We start from the raw sequence: 19,482 nt of genomic DNA, 5'->3' as shown, positions 1-19,482 counted from the left end.
TGCCCGACAAAGTAAGCCAGCTTTAAAGGGGTTCAGCCAGTTCCATTACAATTACATTCTTCATAGGACGCCCTCCTGGGGGCAATGAAATGTAAACACAACTATGAAAACGTCTTAGGACCTGAACACAGCAAGACTGAGAGCATCAAGTCTGCCTTTTTATTTCACCCCTGCATTTCCTAATCAGAAAACGAAAAATGATTTTCAAACCGGATTAACAAATACAAGTGGAACATTAATCTTAAACACGAAATGCCGGTTTGTGAATTTTGTAGTGTTTTGTTTTCTATCCCAAACGAGATCCACAGTATGCAGGAGTGCCCCAAAACCTGCTGTATATTTTCTCTAGATTACCAGGGGCAATCTAACAAAAGCACACATGGTAGATGTACCCACTAAGGTGGGAAGCCTTCCGCCTGCCAATGTCCCAGTTCAATTCATTAGAATGGAACGGTTAGCAATTGTGCTAGCAAATGGAAAACTGCAACCAGCTAAGGTTAATGAACTTGAAAAGTAATCCAACTATAAATATCCTTTCTATGCAACTGCCAAAGAAAATACACTAGATTAATAGCTTAAACATATATCTGCAATTACACAAGATCACATTAAGGTGGACCATCTCTGCACAACAACCAGTCTTCCTTGAGATCCCTAAATTACACATCGTAGATGCCCTCCAGACCACAGGTGAACATAACACCCCCCTATACCCCACCTCCTAATATCACTACACCTCGTCTATCTTTAACACCATCGACTGACTAACCCTGCAGTCTTCAAAGGGATTCAAAGACAAGCTCTATTACCGCATCTCCTACCTTTTTAAACAACATGCTCACAAGGGCAACTATAGGTCCCAAAAGATCCTCTGTCACAAGCAGTCTTCCAGGGTTCCATTGTACCCAGTCATCACCCTCCGCATGCAGCCACATGGTGAGAAACTAACAGATAATAGCATCAACCTGCTCTAATATGCAACTCTACCTGAAATTCTCCTGCACATCATCCAGGCTAGGATGCCCAGCGCCTACCTGACAAATCATCCAAGTCAATGCCAGTTATTTGCCCAGAAAAAAAACCAGTTGAAGCAGAAGTAGGAATCCTGCAGTGATACTATATATAGAAGTATTCAGAGAGAATATAGCAATTCAGGTGCCCGAGGTCTAGGATGGGCCCGAGTGAGGGGTCCTATTGGAGATGAGGAAGTAAAGAGCACACCCTCTTGCCTTAACGGTGAGATGCTCACTGGTTCTATGGCCCCTTTTTGAAGAAGCACTTGTACCTCTTCTTCTGTAAGGATGATATGCTGTGGAGGGTGTGACTCTGGGGTCAAATGGTGGGAAGGGTGTGTGAAGTTCTATGCAGTATCTGTGGCAGGCCACTTCTAATACCCACTTGTTTGATGTGATTGCTTGCGAGTGACGAAGACCTTCCCTCTTAACAGACTGGTTGGTCAGGTGCAGGTGAGGGGTACTGGAAGAGGAGGCATTTTATTTTTTAGTAAGGCCCTTTTGCTGGAACCTCCCTGCCGTTGCTCCCACTGTAGAGACCTCTGGTGTACTCGCAAGCCATCTGTTGGCAGCAGGATTGGTGCTGCCTCTGGTATGAAGGGACGTGGTTTGGCAAAGCAGCTTTATAGCCTGCCTCTTAAGAGGTCTCCTAAAGGTGCCCTTAGGAGATGGGGTCTGAAGGGCATCAATGGCTTTTGCAGTGTCCTTTTTGATTTTGTTCCAACATCTCATCAACCTGCAGGCCAAACAGATGTTCTCCAATGAAATTTAGATTGAGCAGATGTTGGTGGACCTTGTGCTTGAAGCCTGAAATGGAGTATCAGATATGTTATCTGAGTATGCCTGTGTTGACCTCACCCAAAATGTGGCGTCTGCAGCATCAAGAACAAAGGATACAGGGTACTTGTAGGAAGTTGGCTCTGTATGCACGATTTCAAAGTAAGGAATAGTATGCACAGAGTCCAAGGATTCCCCTTAGAGGTAAGATAGTGGCAAAAAGATAATACTAATGCTCTATTGTGTGGTAGTGTGGTCGAGCAGTAGGCTTATCAAAGGAGTAGTGTTAAGCATTTGTTGTACATACAAACAGGCAAAAAATGAGGAACACACACTCAGACAATTCCAGGCCAATAGGTTTTTGTATAGAAAAATATATTTTCTTAGTTTATTTTAAGAACCACAGGTTCAAATTGTACACGTAATATCTCAAATGAAAGGTATTGCAGGTAAGTACTTTAGGAAATTTGAATAATCACAATAGCATATATATTTTTCAAATAAAACACATATAGCTATTTTAAAACTAGACACTTAGTGCAATTTTCAACAGTTCCTGGGGGAGGTAAGTATTTGTTAGTTTTTGTAGGTAAGTAAACCACTTACGGGGTTCACGTTTAGGTCCAAGGTAGCCCACTGTTGGGGGTTCAGAGCAACCCCAGAGTTACCACACCAGCAGCTCAGGACCGGTCAGGTGCAGAGTTCAAAGTGCTGCCCAAAACGCATAGGCTTCAATGGAGAAGGGGGTGCCCCGGTTCCAGTCTGCCAGTAAGTACCCGCGCCTTCGGAGGGCAGACTAGGGGGTTTTTGCAGGGTTCCGGGGGGGGGGGGGGGGGGGGGACACACAAGTTAGCACAGAAAGTACACCCTCAGCAGCACGGGGGCGGCCGGGTGCAGTGTGCAAAAACACGTCGGGTTTTCAATTGGAATCAATGGGAGACCAAGGGGTCTCTTCAGCGGTGCAGGTAGGCAAGGGGGGGCTCCTCGGGGTAGCCACCACCAGGGCAAGGGAGAGGGCCTCCTGGGGGTCACTCCTGCACTGGAGTTCTGATCTTTCAGGTCCTGGGGGCTGCGGGTGCAGAGTCTTTTCCAGGCGTCGGGATCTGGGAGTCAGGCAGTCGCGGTCAGGGGGAGCCTCGGGATTCCCTCTGCAGGCGTCGCTGTGGGGGCAACTCTGGTTACTCACAGTCTCGGAGTCACCGGGGAGTCCTCCCTGAAGTGTTTCTCCACAAGTCGAGCCGGGGGCGTCGGGTGCAGAGTTGCAAGTCTCAGGCTTCTGGCGCGAAACGCAGTGGTCTTGATGTTGCTTCTTTGGAAACAAAGTTGCAGTCTTTGGTGAACAGGGCCGCTGTTCTCAGGAGTTTCTTGGTCCTTCTAGAGCAGGGCAGTCCTCTGAGGATTCAGAGGTCGCTGGTCCTGGGGAAAGCGTCGCTGGAGCAGTTTCTTCAGAGGGGGGAGGGAGACAGGCCGGTAGAGCTGGGGCCAAAGCAGTTGGTGTCTCCGTCTTCTCTGCAGGGTTTTTCAGCTCAGCAGTCCTTTTCTTCTTAGGTTGCAGGAATCTGAGTTCCTAGGTTCAGGGGAGCCCCTAAATACAGAATTGAGGGGGGTGTTTAGGTCAGGGAGGGCAGTAGCCAATGGCTACTAGCCCTGAAGGTGGCTACACCCTCTTTGTGCCTCCTCCCAAGGGGAGGGGGTCACATTCCTATCCCTATTGGGGGGATCCTCCATCTGCAAGATGGAGGATTCCTAAAAGTCAGAGTCACTTCAGCTCAGGTTGCCTTAGGGGCTGTCCTGACTGGTCAGTGACTCCTCCTTGTTTTTCTCATTATCTCCTCCGGCCTTGCCGCCAAAAGTGGGGCCGTGGCCGGAGGGGGCGGGCAATTCCACTAGCTGGAATGCCCTGTGGTGCTGTAACAAAGGGGGTGAGCCTTTGAGGCTCACCGCCAGGTGTTACAGCTCCTGCAAGGGGAGGTGATAAGCATCTCCACCCAGTGCAGGCTTTGTTACTAGCCACAGAGTGACAAAGGCACTCTCCCCATGTGGCCAGCAACATGTCTCGAGTGTGGCAGGCTGCTAAAACCAGTCAGCCTACACGGGTATTTGGTTAAGGTTTCAGGGGGCACCTCTAAGGTGCCCTCTGGGGTGTATGTTACAATAAAATGTACACTGGCATCAGTGTGCATTTATTGTGCTGAGAAGTTTGATACCAAACTTCCCAGTTTTCAGTGTAGCCATTATGGTGCTGTGGAGTTCGTGCTGGACAGACTCCCAGACCATAGACTCTTATGGCTACCCTGCACTTACAATGTCTAAGGTTTGGCTTAGACGCTGTAGGGGCACAGTGCTCATGCACTGGTGCCTCCACCTATGGTATAGTGCACCCTGCCGTAGGGCTGTAAGGCCTGCTAGATGGGTGACTTATCTATACTGCATAGGCAGTGTGAGGTTGGCATGGCACCCTGAGGGGAGTGCCATGTCGACTTACTAGTTTTGTCCTCACCAGCACACACAAGCTGGCAAGCAGTGTGTCTGTGCTGAGTGAGGGGTCCCCAGGGTGGCATAAGATATGCTGCAGCCCTTAGAGACCTTCCCTGGCATCAGGGCCCTTGGTACCAGTTACAAGGGACTTACCTGGGTGCGCCAATTGTGTAAACAAAAGTACAGGTTAGGGAAAGAACACTGGTGCTGGGGCCTGGTTAGCAGGCCTCAGCACACTTTCAAATCAAAACTTAGCATCAGCAAAGGCAAAAAGTCAGGGGGTACCCATGCCAAGGAGGCATTTCCTTACAGTACTGAAGATAGTTGACTGGGGAAACTATCCCCCCACTCTTTTTAAGCTATTCTTGCAGATGTTTGACTAGCCCTTGCATCACATATCACCAAGCCATGTTACAGAATGAAAGGAGGCCAACTGAGTTGGCTAGTCTCCAGTGGGAAATGGCTCCTAATGCTACCTTTTTACCAGCAGAGTGCTTTCGCTCTCCTTGCTGGGCAGGAGGAAGTATCACCCATGGCTTTACCAGAAGTGCACTTGAGTGCTGGGTGAACAAGGGAGTCAGGTGGGACATGATCCATGATGAAGGCAATGTCATTGGGAGAAGGCATGAATTTTTTTTTCTCCTCAACCTATGAGTTTACCACTGTAGCCTTGACAGACTCTTTAAAGATATTGGAGGCTGGCTTTAACATTGGGAGAAACTGTACAGTTCTCTGCAACTTAGACAATGTCCCAATGAGGAAATATTCATGTTATGGAGGATAAGCATGTCCACTTTGTGAAAAGTGTCTGGTCGTTGAAGAACCTTGCAGTAATCTGTGGTGTTGTCCAGAAGAGATGCTCTTAAAAAATAATGATCTAGCTCTGTATCCCACGGGTCCATCTGCAGGCCTTGGGTAAACTGTGCCTCGTAAAGGTCAGCAGGGACGAAATGTGGCCTTTCCTATAGGAGGAGTGAGGGATCCCTTCACTGATTGTGAAAGCAATGAAGGTGGTGACGGCATAGGAGGTGGAGGAGGAAACAGAAAATCTGAGAGAGGGACAGCCCGCCACTGCCCCCCTCCCCCATCACCAGTTTGTTTATAGGCTTGAGCGTTGAACGGGGACTCTAAAGTCAACTATCCCACATGGTCCTCAAAAGTTGGTTTACTCTTCAGAAGCAAAGTCTCTGAATGTGTGGTTGGCGGGAGCTATAATATTTACCCCCTTTTCTTTGGGGTGGGGTGGATGGAGAGAAAAATTTGTATTTGACTTGCATCCAACTCCTCCTGCATCCTCTATGGGAGAGGTTGCTCAGAGTTGTCCAAATCAGCCATCAATTGAATCTTTGGGACCGAAGGGGTCTTCAGCTGCGAAGGTTCAAGGCTTGTGGAAGATCCAAGGGCTTGATGCTCAGGGCAGGAGCCAAGTCAGCTCCGAATGATGCTCAGGCCAGGAGCAAGGTCTGCTCCGAATCCTTGGTTAGTGCCGATTGGAGCCTGGAAGTGGCAGAGGCTCAAAGTCTGTGTGGTGGTGTAATGTGGTGCCCGACCCTCATAGGGCGTGGTCTTCTACCTCGGAATGAGGCATCCTAAGAGGCTTGGTGTGTCGGTGTAGCATTAAAAATATAAATAAATAAATAAATGATAAAACAAGATTACTTAACATGCTGAATGGATTTGTCAGCACACTATCTAAATATTTATTACCAGTTTATAACAAACACATTGAGAAGCACTGCTGTACACTAAAATGACAGGGCATGAAATCGGTAACTGCTTTATTTCGCTTCCTGGTGTGAGTAAGAACAAGGAGACCGGGTGGCTGGTAGCATTAAAAAAAACTTTTTTAAAAATGTTTCTTTTAAATTGTTTCACTTAAGATATTCATCCCAGAAATGAAATTCAAAATGGCCTGTTTTGCATCAAAAACTTAACCACACGAATAGCACATTAATCTAATAATTCTGGTCATACTTAAGAAAATGCATTAGAGTGACCATCACTAAGGAGAAATCGGACTAACCGAAACAGACATACCTTAGTTAAAAGACTATTAAGTTCATGGGGATGCAATTTTACAACCTCCCCTAGTTGTTGTGCCGCTGCTTTCCTCGTCACTGGGGTAGTGCCAGTATCCAGCAAGATAAAAAGACGATCGAGCCTAAAAGAAAAAATAAGTTCATTTTTATAAACAATTTGCATATAGGCATATAGTAGCTCTGAAAGGAGAAGAAAGGGTGAAGACAATGAGGGCCTGCTTTAGTTGATCAGAAATATTGCACACACCAAAAAAAAAAAAAAAGCACGAGGTTCCTATGGAACAAACATCCTTAGGTATGAACAAATCTTGCAAAGCATGGACATTTTGAATAAAATTAGCCAAACAGAGTAGGTGCAATATACCCCAAATAGTACATCAAAAATGTAATTAAAAAAATACTAATTTTGAGATCTTTCACAGAAGTCTATACTAATAAAAGGAAAAACACTACAACAGTGATTGATGCTTAAAAGGCAAGTAGTAACGGATTTATTTTTTCCTACCATTAATTGTAACTTCCAATTTTGGAAGTGTTCACAGCAATATAGATAATAAACAGGGCTATGCATTTAAACGCCGAACAATGCATGACAATTAAAAAGAAAAAATAAATCCCTAAACACTAAATTTCAGTTCTATTAAGGAACCCAAGTGAGGATTATGCATATCGTTCTCCTTTATTCAGCAGCATCTTATAGCCAAGCAATAACGCACATTATCTTCCCAGTTTTTTTGTGGGAAGTTTAAACAAAGTTTAGCCAATTTCAGGTCTGTTATCCCTGAAGGGGTGCATGCATTTGAGGACAACCCCCCCCCCCCCCTCTCTGCCATGGAACTGTGATACTATCAACCTAGGGGTACGTGAATACCACTCGGACAAAGACTTGGTGGATGGCAACATAGGGATGGCACCAACGGAGATCCGGAGCTTTATGCCCTTCTGGACTGGCCTTTTGCTGTCCTCCATGGGCTGCACAGCAATTGCTAAAATGTTGGCGCTCCAGATACAAACAATACTTCTACTTCTCCGCTATCTTGGTCTTGTGACCAGGGGGTTCTCTGCAGGAATCCGATCGCATGACACCCCCCCACAAGTCTGCAGGTGGCTTGGGGGCTACCAAATGATGATGATTATTATTATTATTACACACCAGCCCAACTACAATGGCCAGCCGGTTGCTGGTGGGTTCGAATTGGGGCAATGGTTCTGGTAATGGGGGGGGCTGACACTTCTGCACTGGAGCTATTGCAGTGGCTTATGGGCTCCGAGGAGTGGCTCCCAAGGGGGAAGATAACGTTCTATGAAGGTGGCAAAAACCTGCTGGCCCACTTGCACTAAATGTCACTTGTGCAAATACTACCTCCCCCTCTGGGTGTGCCTGGTTGAAAGGAGCGCCATCACATGCAGGAGATAACCCATTATACAGAAACAGGACTCACTACCTGGGGTGAGCTATTCAATGATAAGATCCTGTACACGTTTGAGGGCCTGGTAGATGCTAAGTGTGTCCCCTGGGATTCCTTTTTAGGATAGGAATAGCAGCGCACAAGCGCTGTTTGTTTGATGTGTACTCGTTCGCGGGCTTGCCTTTCAACATTTTTTTATTATATTATTAGTAAAATGTTCATATCTGTCCTGCCTTGGGGCGGTTTTGTTACCGACCAAGTTACATGGATAAATGCACATTTGCGGATATGTTTAACTGTAAGCAAACCTTTTTCCCTTTTGTGTCTCTCTCCTTCCGGCTCATGGCACTTTGAATCGACTGCTTATATCAACTGTTTTACTTTTCATTTTCAATTTATGTGGTAAGAGAAGAACAATTAGGAATTTACAACACTAATAGCTCTAACTCGAGCAAACGCAAAACCCACTGCTTTGCAAATGCTTGTTTATCCATGCCATGCTCCTGGGACACCTACACAGCGTCTGCATAGAACTCATGAGCCAGTTACCTTGTACTGTTTACAGTGCTTCAACATGGGTGGGGGAAGGAGGGACGGAGGAGCAGGCAGGGCATCACTCGCCTATATAGCGCCTTATGCATGGATAATGCAACACCACTCAAATCACTGAAGACACACTGGGAGACACCACTGGACTTTCATTGCGGAGAAACAGAGGGAGCAGTGTCTAGGAACGGTAAAACGTATCTGTCAACACCAGGCTCAAATATACCGTACTGGCCTTCATCCCTGCATACCCCCTCCTCTCCTAGTCTCTGGTCCCTCCATGGTCCCCACACCTCAACACCATCCTCGCTGGCGTGCTTAACTCCTCTCCCTCCCCCAGGTAAGGAACTCCGCCCCTCCACCCAAGAGCACCCACCCCACCCCTTAGTTCAGGAGAGGTGTGACTTGCGACCCCTCTCCCCTCCCATAAAAGCATGGGGTACACACGCACACTGTTACCTGGTTGAGCTAGCTGCTGTATGCGAGTCTGCCGAACACACAAAGTTAACATCCGCATGCACAGCCACATGACGCTCTTGTTTACCAAAGCACGTCTGTTTAATAAGTCAAGCAGTCCATACATGAACTAATATCTCTTAACACTAACTGTAAGCTGTCCTTTACTTCTGCCGAAGGTGCACGTCATTTAAACGCCAATAAAGATTTTTTTTTTTTTTTAAGTGCAAGTATTTCCTGTTCCTCCTTTCCAATGCTAAAACATACTCCACTCATTCCCAGAGAATGGAAAGAACTACAGTCACTAGTATGAAAAAATAAACAGTTCACATCTGATGTACAAATAATTGGCCACATAACCAAAATTCCATTTAGAATAAAACTCCAAAGCAATGTCCATAGCGAAGAAATTAGGAATTTTTGCATCCTTCAGTATATACACAATAAAAAACATTTTATTAGGGAAGTAACACTGAATATTTAATATTCAGTGACAAGGGATAATACTCTCCTCAGTGTCCTTATTACAATTGAAGCTTTCTTTCGCAATAGCTATGAAAATTTCCATTCTATGTAAGGACCAGGGGCAAGGATTATGCAAGTTTTAGACCTGTCATCCTTAAGGTGGTCTTCCCCAAAGGTTGCCTACTTGCCTCATATTTTTGCTGATTTTTTGTTGGACTTAGGACTCTGTGCACTTTACCACTGCTAACCAGCGCTAAAGTGCATGGGCTCTTTCCCTAAAAATGGTAACACTGGTGTATACACAATTGGAATAATTTACTGCTGAATCCCTAGTTAAGTACTCTATATGTGCCCAGGGCTCGTAAATTAAATTGTCTAGTGGGCCTGCAGCACTGATTGTAACACCTATTTAAGTAGCCTTTTAAACAGGTCTCGGGCCTGCCACTGCCGAGCCCATATACGCAGTTTCACTACCATGCCACTTGTTAAGCCTTAAACTCCTTTTATTACACAAAAGTTACTCCTAAGGTGAGTCCTAGCTAGCCCACAGGACAGGGTGCCATGTAACTAAAAGGTGGGACATATACTTTTAGGTTTTACATGTCCTGTTAGTGAAAAACTCACAAATTCGCTTTTCACAACTGTGAGGCCTACCCCTCGCACAGCCAACACTGGGCAATGCTTATTACATTTAACAAGCTGTAATCCTCAATAGAGAAGGAGCAGCTATGTCATGTTAAGTACCCATGGAATTGTAGGACATCCTGCTCAATGGTAAAGTCGGATTTATTATTACAATTTTGAGAACTTTTAGAAGGTTGGTATTTTCCTGCTCTTAGCAATGTGCGCCTACAGCCTGTCTCCAATACACATCTGGGGTGGGGTGACAGCTGGTTTAGTGCATTCCCTCTAGACAGCCCCAAACAAAGAAGAGTATATATGACTGATTAGCCATCTGCCTGTTGATGGGTCATCCTGGGCAGGATGGGAGGGAGGCTCTGACACACCTGAATAGGCAGTGTCCTGCTTCCACACAAAGGAATGCTTAACCCCCTGTAGGGAGTTTGGAGCCAGGGTAAAAAGAAAGGACCTCTGTGCCCTTCAAAGGCCCTTCTTTGAAGTCACCCACACTTCAACAGGGTATACGTGCTGGACCCTCTGATCCCACCAAATCAGTACACTTCTGGACCTGTGGATACTCTGCTAGGAAGGATTGCTGTGCTACTACAAGGACTGCTACTAGTCGGTTACTGCTGTTCTGGGGAAAAAAAAAGTGTTTCTGCTGTGCTACCTGTCTGCTGCCATCTCTGCATGAGTGAAAAGGACTGGACCAACACCACTGGAACAGAGTGACTCCAAGGGCTTGCCTCTTGTTCTGAAGTCTCAGGGACATCAAAGACTTCACTCACCGCTGCTACAGGATCTGGAATCTGCCAACTGTGTGTGGGTCCTGCCCTGCCAAGTGGTGCAAAACCAGTCCTGGGCCCTTGGAAGTGGGTTCTTCAGTCGTTCTTCCAAAAACCCACGCATTGCCATCACTGCGCTCATCAGAGCCACAGCATCTCAGACACATCACCGCTGCCACTGATGGGGAGGACATCACAGCAACGACTGAGAGGCCTAGATTCGATGCATCGCCTTATCAGCTGCGCGGTGCACCGTATTTTTGCCGTTTTGGTCTTTTTTTCATAAAAATATAATTTATATTTGTGGAGTCTTTGTGATATTTTTATTGTGTGGTTTTAAATGTTGCAAAAATACTTTACACATTGCCCTCCAAGTTAAACCTGCCTGCTCTGTGCCAAGCTACCAGAGGGTGACACAGGTTAATTTATGGTGTGTAACTGACGTATTCGGACTAGGATTGGGTTTCCTACTTGGACAGGGTGCTGACCTCTGCTAACTAGAGACCCAATTTCTAACAGCAAGTTTAAGCGTACTTTTCACTCGAGAGGCTAAATCCACAACCAGTTTTACGTAAAACCTCTTGAATGTGAAATCAGAGGACCAATCAACTGCACTAATAATGTTCTAAAGCCTTGTGCCTGAGGAAAGAACTTTGGACCCCATGGCCTTTCACTGAATGGGCACCAAAAAGATTAACATCAATCCTGCCTCATCTACCAACCCACCTTGAAATAGTGGGAGAGAAGAATGCTTTGAGAAGTTTCCTGAGAGATGTTAGGAGTTGACCTTCTCCTCCAGGACGGACCTCATTTATCACACTTTCATGTGTTTTCAGGCATTTCACTCTGCATTACTTGTGATTGTCCCTGAATGCTGGATAAGAGATTACTAGCGTTCAAGTTTCGGTATTGGTGCACACTAAAAAGGTAACTGTGCGGAGTAAATATTCTGCGAGGTATTTCCAATGATCCAACGTTCGACAACCTTCTACATGATACCAAGCATGCTAACATTGCAAATTATTTTGTTAAATACTCGAGAATCCATTCACAGCCCAGAAGAGGAGTAGATTCAATACTCTATTTACATCCCACATGGGGGTGGGGGGGTAAGTACCTCTGAGAAGCTTCCTGACTAACAAAATTTTCACCTACCCTAGTACCATCAATAGGCAGCTATTGAACAGCTGGATCAGAAAGAAAATTCAGTACATGTACGATGTCAGAGCCCATAAGATTCAGGTGCCACAGCATATACTGACCAAGCCATTTGTCCTAAGGGTCATCTTGTGTTCAGACCAAGATCTCTAAAGGAGTTTGTCAACATTCTTCGGTAAGCCTAAGACTTCCCAGGCCATGAGGCATAAACTGCCTTCCACTAAGAGGTGATGTGGAAGTCCTTCTGACTCCTCAGAAGGAGATTGGGTGGTCAGCTGTGGTTGGAGGGGTGGGGTGGTGGGAAAGAGGGGAATTTGTAGTTATCTTCTGTAACACTCTTTTGGGTGGATACTCTAATCACAGATCACCACTAGGCACAAAACTGGATTTGGAAAAATCAAAGCAGTGGTCCAGTATATGGCACCGTGCAACTTTGCATCAATGCCATTCTGCTACAGAAGTGGTGCACTAACTGGAAGGTCGTTTTAAGGGTGAGGAGGAGCAATGGACAACTGCACACTGGTTCAAAAGGTGTACATATTGGAAACAAAAACCAGATGTAAGTCCCACTGTGGCATCACAAATGGCTTAGGTGGAAGCTACCTATTCTAAAACGTTCACAACAATTGGTGATTTAAAGGAGGACAGTTGGTCCAGCAAATGTAAAAAGGTCAAAAGGGAGAGCGCCTCTTGGTATAGGTTCCCTCTTCACTGGTTTCAGTACCACATGGGAATGGTATTATCCATGAGAAACAGTACCAGCAGTTCCTTGGAGGGTATTAATACTTTCAATACAAAGCAGATCGCAGACAACCCTAGCAAACTGATGTGGAAGTGGGTCTCAGGCACAGTCCCCCTGATCTCCACCTCCTCCAGATGACATCCAAAACCTAGTAGCGCTGCATCCATAGCCATCTTTAACACTTTATGGGGAGTGGGGGGGGGGGGGGGGAAGAGAAGGGAGGAGAAGGAAGAAGGGAGGTCTGCAGCTGCCCCACTGCAGTCAAGCAGCCACTACTACAGGTCTTCTGCAGTCTCCTCTGCCTCTTGGAAGGAATCTCAGGTCCCCTTGGTGCTGGGCCCCACTGAGGTTTCCAGTCCCACTGTACAGCTTGCATGGCCAACTGGCATGGTTGGTGAGAGGGATACAAGAGGTTGGTAGGCCCAACCACCTCAGACATCTTCACCGAGACCAAGGAGAGGCTAAAACATCAGCCGGAATAGCAAGGACTGTGTGGAGGAAGGGCTTGAAAGCGCACCATATCCAGTATAGTTTTGATGATGGAGAGCCTCTGCTTAGGAGTCAGTCAATACTCTGCAGGTTAACTGAGAACCCCATAAGTGTAAGGAGGCACAGGTTCATCTGGGAGGTAGCCCGCGTCTGAATGTGGCAAACCAGCCGTCAACTGCCAGTGCTTGAAATAGGGGGAAGACTGGTGCCAGCTGACCTTCAAAGGAGGGCAGGGATCACCAGCATCACTTTTGTGAACACCCAAGGGGCACTTGTGGGGTCAAAAGCGAGTACATCAAAAATGAAAGTGCTAAGAGCCCACCATGAACAGCATGCAGAGTATGTGGGTCTACAGGGCGGTAGCAGGAGGCAGATGCAGTGGGTCAAAAAGTAATGGCAGGGTGTGCCCCATGGGACAATCTAAAGACACACTTGAGGTGTGATTTGTTGCCACCCCTACTGATCCTGCCCCTTCTGGGTAGCTGTGGGCTGGTCAGGGCACACTGAGGGCTTGGAAATTGCACTGGAGGGATGAAGATTGGCATGAACGTTGCCCTTGGTGGCCCGGTCATCTGCTGGACCCACAGCCCAACCCTGGAAAGGCTGGGATGCCTGTTCAGGCAGAGGAGTTCAACATACACAATACACCAGGCCTCTGCCATATTCACCCCCACCCCCACGCCCCACCCCCAAAAAAAAAAAACACAACACTGTTGAAGGGTTAGTGGAAGGGAAATTGCCAGACTAGAGCTGAAAGGCCCAAGAAGCATTCTATGGCCTGGATGTTAAAGAACTCTAGGGAGGAATCAGCCTTGGACCAAACAGATGGGAGCCTGGCATGTCCATCAAGACACCTGGACATCTCCAGAGAAGCCAGTGGACTTCAAAACCGGACAGAGAGTCACCAAGCCGGTTCCCATAGCCCTACCTATGATGAAGCCTAGTAAGGAAGTATAGAGAAGTCCTGGATTTCTCCCTGTTGATGCCAAATCCTAGATTCCGCAGGAGGGAAACTGCCATAGTCAGGTGGTTGATCAGCGTTTCCTATGACTGAGCCGTAATGGAGGATATCAAAATACTCTACGAGGCAGAAGCCTTATATCCTGAGTGACTCCACCACCAGTTTCAGGACCTTCGTGAAACACCACGATGCAGACAAATGGAAGAGCAGAGTATCTGAAGACTTGTTATCTCCAAATGAATTGAAGGAACCTACAATGAGGTCTATTGTTATGTATGACTCCTTTAGGTCCAGACGTACAAGCCAGTCTTCATGACGCAGAATACCTGAGGAGATGAATGCCCTCCATCTTGAAGATTTGGAAAACAAGCCACTTTGAATTCTGAAATGTAACAAAAAAAAAAAAAAAAAAAAAAAAGGGTGTACTGCACTCTTTATTCTACACAGGTTGAATCTTGGCCATCTCCCAAAAGAGATGGCTGTGAGCAACTAAAAATGGATCCTGGTGGAGTGGCCAACTCCTGGCCTAGCAGGTCGGGTCCTGCTTAGGTTTTTTTTTTTTTTTAACCAGCCAAAGAGCTGTATGAGAGACAGTTCAGAGCCAGCTGGGGAGGAGCACACCCTTTAGCAGACACAGGACCGCACAGGACAAGCATGGCCCAACTTTCTTAAATAAAACCACTCAGGGAATTGGGAGAGTCGATCCTGCGGTTTGCAACCCTGAAGGCAAAAATATAACATTACCAAGTCCCATAAACAAAATGGGGAACAAACACAGGAATAAACTATTTCAAGGGCAATGCAAAGATTCAGAGGTATGTTTATGCTGGTGGACCAGAAAAAAAAAAGAAAAGAAAAAAAAAAGGGGGAATAGGAAATACATTTCCACTCTTCAAGAGATAACAGAAATAGGATTGGTTGGACTGGATATTTACTTTCCCAGTGGACTGGGAAATGTTTGTGTTTTTGGTTGGTTATAAGATGCTGCTGGAGAAAGGATTAAAAAAAACAAATTGAGAAAGGTATGCAGAATCCTCGCCTCTGGTCCCGCCCTAGAATTCAATTAAGTTTTCTTTCAGATTTGCTAAAGAGAGGTGTGCCTTTTGGCATACAATAAGGTACAACAGACAAATTAGGTTTTAGTTTAGTAAGGACAGCTTTCACTCGTGTAAGAAGCGCAGAGCAACTATCTGGTCACAATTTATATATTCCCACAATTGAAATTGTGGCCACTCATCTGAAGAACTTTTTCCTATGCACCACGAAACAGACAATGTTAGCAAGGCTGTGCCTACTGACCAGCTCTGCAAACAGAGGTGCCTTTAGTGCTATTAAGAACACTCAGTCTTGTTTCCTACCACTCTTCGTGTAGTCTACAAGCTCAGGGCAGAGCCAGCAAACTGCCTGCCATTTTACTGCTGGATTGCTACTCTTTATGCTCACCTTCTTCAGGTGAAAGTTACACCTCCCCCCACCCTGAGCTCTTGTGCGAGTTTGTGCTTCACTGGTTTGGTTGCAGTGTCTTCATCAAATAATGAGTTTGCTGGAAGATCACGACAGAATGTCCTTGGTAAAAATGCACTCCTTTTTGCTACAATGTCTGTGCTAGAAGAAAAAAAAATTGTAACCTGTTTTGTAGTGACTGGTTGGGAAAACTCTTGTGATGGCAATCAAAGCATGTAAGTTTAGCTTTAGTGATTATGTCAAACAGATTTTTCTTTCAATACAAATCTCTCCTGCTTCGGTTCTAAGTATAGCTTTGATCCATGTCCCAGAACGTCTAGTAGTGGTGTCTTATATCATTATCCACATGTTGTTTGGTCACAAAGTTGTGCAGTCGCACATGCTCAGTCATTTCTAAGGTGTTTCCTTTCTGCTGCATGAAATGAAGGTTGTCAACATGTTTATTAAAACATTCTCCTCTTTCCCACATGTTTGTGGTGAGGAACAGCTTCAGGATGATCCATTAATTTTGAATTTGTCATTTCTGAAAACATTGCAAATAGAAAGGAATTCATGGGAAACAAGCTGCCATTGAGCAACATATTCACTTTGACGTGACTGACCAACAATTCCCTTGGAACTTTTGTGATCTCTGGATCATCTGTTCCAGTTTTATATCTGGAGCCACAGCATTGAACCAAAACCAAAATGAAGTGTATAGTTCTCATGGTTCCTGAATATATATATATATATATATATCTATATCTATATCTATATCTATATCTATATATCTATCTATCTATCTCTCGAGAGCAAAAAAAAAAAAAAAAAAAAAAAAACGGGATTAGCAATGTCTACCTGAGCCAAATTACTTCTCTAATAATGCAGAAACACAAAAATAAAAAAAATCTCCGAACAACTATTTTTTTTTTGTTTTTTTAAAAGGGAGGTATACCAAGGGACCAGGACTACCACATGCACACAAACATGCAAGGGCAGCTAATGTACCCACCCCAGAAAAAAAACTCAGGCACAGCATCTTAACTGGCAGTACACTGGCAGCATAAAGCTGCGAACTTCCTCCCCACTGCCCAAAACGGCACTACTAGTAGGATTCTGCTAGGCTCCATATGCATTACAAGCCTAGGAATACTTAAACAAAAACCAGAAAGGTACACAAATTCCAAAGTACCAGACAAGGGCAGCAAGTTGTGTTCCCATAGTACATTGTCCCTATGTGACAGTGGTCCTTGCAGACATTTCACTACCCAGTCACGCAAAGTACAGAACATGAACATACTAATTGGAACTCATTAACAAAAGCTAATGGGAATGCTGATAAACACCACACTATATTTCAATGTGAGTGACCAACATCTTTTAGTTGACATAACTGTGGCATCGTTTTTTGCATGGACCTTTCCTTGGTGATATCACTTTTATGGGGAGTCAACATGCAGGTAAGCATATAAACTGACTTTTATTGGGTAGACATTGTGTGCTTTGCACTCATTTACACACAATACACCAGAATTGAATGATTATGGTGGCAAGTCAATGATCAAAACTATCGGTCGGATGTGTTTATTATGAGAAGTTACAACCAGGTAGTAGAGCTTACATACTTATTGTGAAAAGCATTTGTTACAGTCAACCGCATTTAAGGCTGGATTGTTACTATGTATTAAAAACTGCATACATGTATTCTGTTTCAGGTAAACTCAGATTACTGAAGCAGGCAAGACTTTTGCTGTGGTTATCCCTTTAAAGACACTGTGCACCCAGAATACGTTCACTGCAGTAATCCCAGTTAGGCCCTCTTGCCAGCTATAATTGTGTAATCATTCAGTTTTATGGCTCTATATTGGATGGCTGCAATATGGGAAAGTTTACACTCAACGCTGCAGGTCCGAGTTGGTCAAGGTGACAATTAAATTAAAAAGGCTAAAGGACAGATTGTTTCACAGGGAAGAGATGTTTGATGCCATAAACCTGATATTTATCAAGAAAAGAGTAGGCCTGGCTTATTTACTGTGAAAAGCATTTGTTAAAGACGGTACATCATTAATGGTGGCTGGTTATCACAACAGGTTATAGGCTCTGGAGAGGTATTTTGTTATATGAAATCCTGGAGTACCATAGTAACGGTTTTTGCAACAGTCACCCTCTAACAAACCTATTCAGAGGTAGAAGATTTTCACTACTAAAAGCCTTGTAGGCCATTTTGAGGGGGTGTAAATTGTTTTGCCAACTGTAATTTCATACAAATTTGACTTTCATAACTGTTTGCACAACGGCTGCCAGTTTCTGCAAACTTCAGTAGGGTAGTATTGGTTATGGCATCGTGGCAAGGCTATAGGTCTTCTAGGTTCATTGTGTTGGACAAGTTTATTACAAACAGTTATGAAAAAGCCAGCAAGCCAGGTTCACTTACGAAAAGCATGTGCTGAAGTCAAAATGCTTTAAAGAGTGGTTTATTACTGTAATGCTATGTGAGTTTTGACCACTGACTCCACGTTGCACTTGGCCTAGCAGCACACTGTCACATTAGTGACCACCAACTTCATTTTGCCTATTGACTTTTAGCATTAGACATTGCCACGTTAAAAGCTGAAAGTAGTTTTCCATATTGTACAATGTGCACATGGTTTTCTTTTTTGTGTTCTTTCCCACCAAGGGCTTAGGCTCATAAGAATGTACTAAGACGGCAGGGAACGATCTTGTTTTGAATTGGCACAGTGGGATTGTGGCCAAGTCCTGATGTGTTATTTTCAAAGCTGCCCTAAAGCATTCAGCATTTTTTGAATAAATTAACTTCTGCAGGGAAAGGGAGGTTCTAAAATGTTCCTCTTTTGTTTGTTCAAAGTATAAGAGGCCGAGACCAGATGGACCGGGGACAGAGTGTTTGCAGCTATCCAGGACGCTGGAGTGTGTGTCATCCTTCCCGTGAGGATAATTGATCTCTCTCTCCTCAATAGATTCTGGGATCCAGTGATCTGATGCTGAGTAGGAGGGAGCTGAAGCAGTTATGCCCATTCCTCAGGGTGATGCATTTTTTGTATTCATTATTTGCTTTATAATATAGACACATGTGTGCTGTGTATATTGCAGTGGAGAATCATTTGTACATGTTTACATTTCATTGATGTGACCTTTTTTAAAACGTGTGCTTTCAGCATGCTAATCTCCTTTTAGGAACCTTGCGACCTGAAATAATAAACGTCTTCTTTGGATTAAGAAGCGCATTCCAAAGATTTGTCAGTACATGAGTTTCAGCTTGGTCATTAGTGAAGCAAAACAACTGCACTGTGCTCAAGCCAATAGGAAGGTACTTTGTTACATGGAATCTCGGAGATTACCATAGCGTGTGTTGACGCAGATATGCCAATTAGAATTTATTTAAAATGTGTATGTTATGATTTATAAGAGTTCATAGAAAAATTCATCGTAGAGAAAACTAATGTGCATGTTTTTGGAAATGTGCCAACGTGGTATGTCAGCCACTTATACAAACTTATATAAAGGAACTAAAAATGTGTGTGTGATAATGAAAATGTGTAAGAATAATGTGGTAATGTGTCATAATGAGACATGTAACCAATGTTTTCCATTAATTTGTAGAATTAACTTAAGCTGAAGTTGTGGCCTAGCCTTTTCAAGGCCTCACAAGAAGCTGAATTTCTAGCACACTGCAGAGAAGCCGATGAATTAATCAGACCCTGAACCACCCAATGTTAACATTTGCTTAACTAGAATTTTCTGCAATGTACCGACGGACAAGAGATGATGAAGTCAAATTGATACAATTATGTGTAGAGTAGGCTAAATGTACTTTCCTAGGACTTGAACAATGAGAGCACTGACTGAAGAGGAACATGCAACATTTTCGATACCTGATGAGGGCATCACACAGCGGACAAATCAACTAATTAGGGATGGAGAAACATTAGAACTCATAGATTTGTAAAAATAATATTATATGTTAGAATCCTATCTGCCGATTGACTGACTAATTAGAAATTAAGGGGATGAACTGAAAAACGAATAAAAAGTCATGACAAGGGGCTAAAACTTTAGAATTTAGGGAGGTGGGGGGGGGG

At 44.6% G+C, this 19,482-nt stretch overlaps 1 protein-coding gene across 2 annotated transcripts in view; it reads right to left on the bottom strand.

Annotated features, from left to right (window-relative positions):
- Positions 1–19,482, bottom strand: part of BTAF1 (B-TFIID TATA-box binding protein associated factor 1) — a 927,996-nt gene that overhangs the window by 879,490 nt on the left and 29,024 nt on the right. For both annotated transcript variants that reach the window (XM_069239796.1, XM_069239795.1), the window contains exon 2: positions 6,306–6,429. In XM_069239796.1, the coding sequence (XP_069095897.1) occupies positions 6,306–6,429 (124 nt within the window). The remainder of the gene's footprint in view (positions 1–6,305; positions 6,430–19,482) is intronic.

Source organism: Pleurodeles waltl, chromosome 6, assembly GCF_031143425.1.
Source record: "Pleurodeles waltl isolate 20211129_DDA chromosome 6, aPleWal1.hap1.20221129, whole genome shotgun sequence".
Lineage (NCBI taxonomy): Eukaryota > Metazoa > Chordata > Amphibia > Caudata > Salamandridae > Pleurodeles > Pleurodeles waltl.
This window is presented reverse-complemented; position numbering and strand designations above follow the sequence as displayed.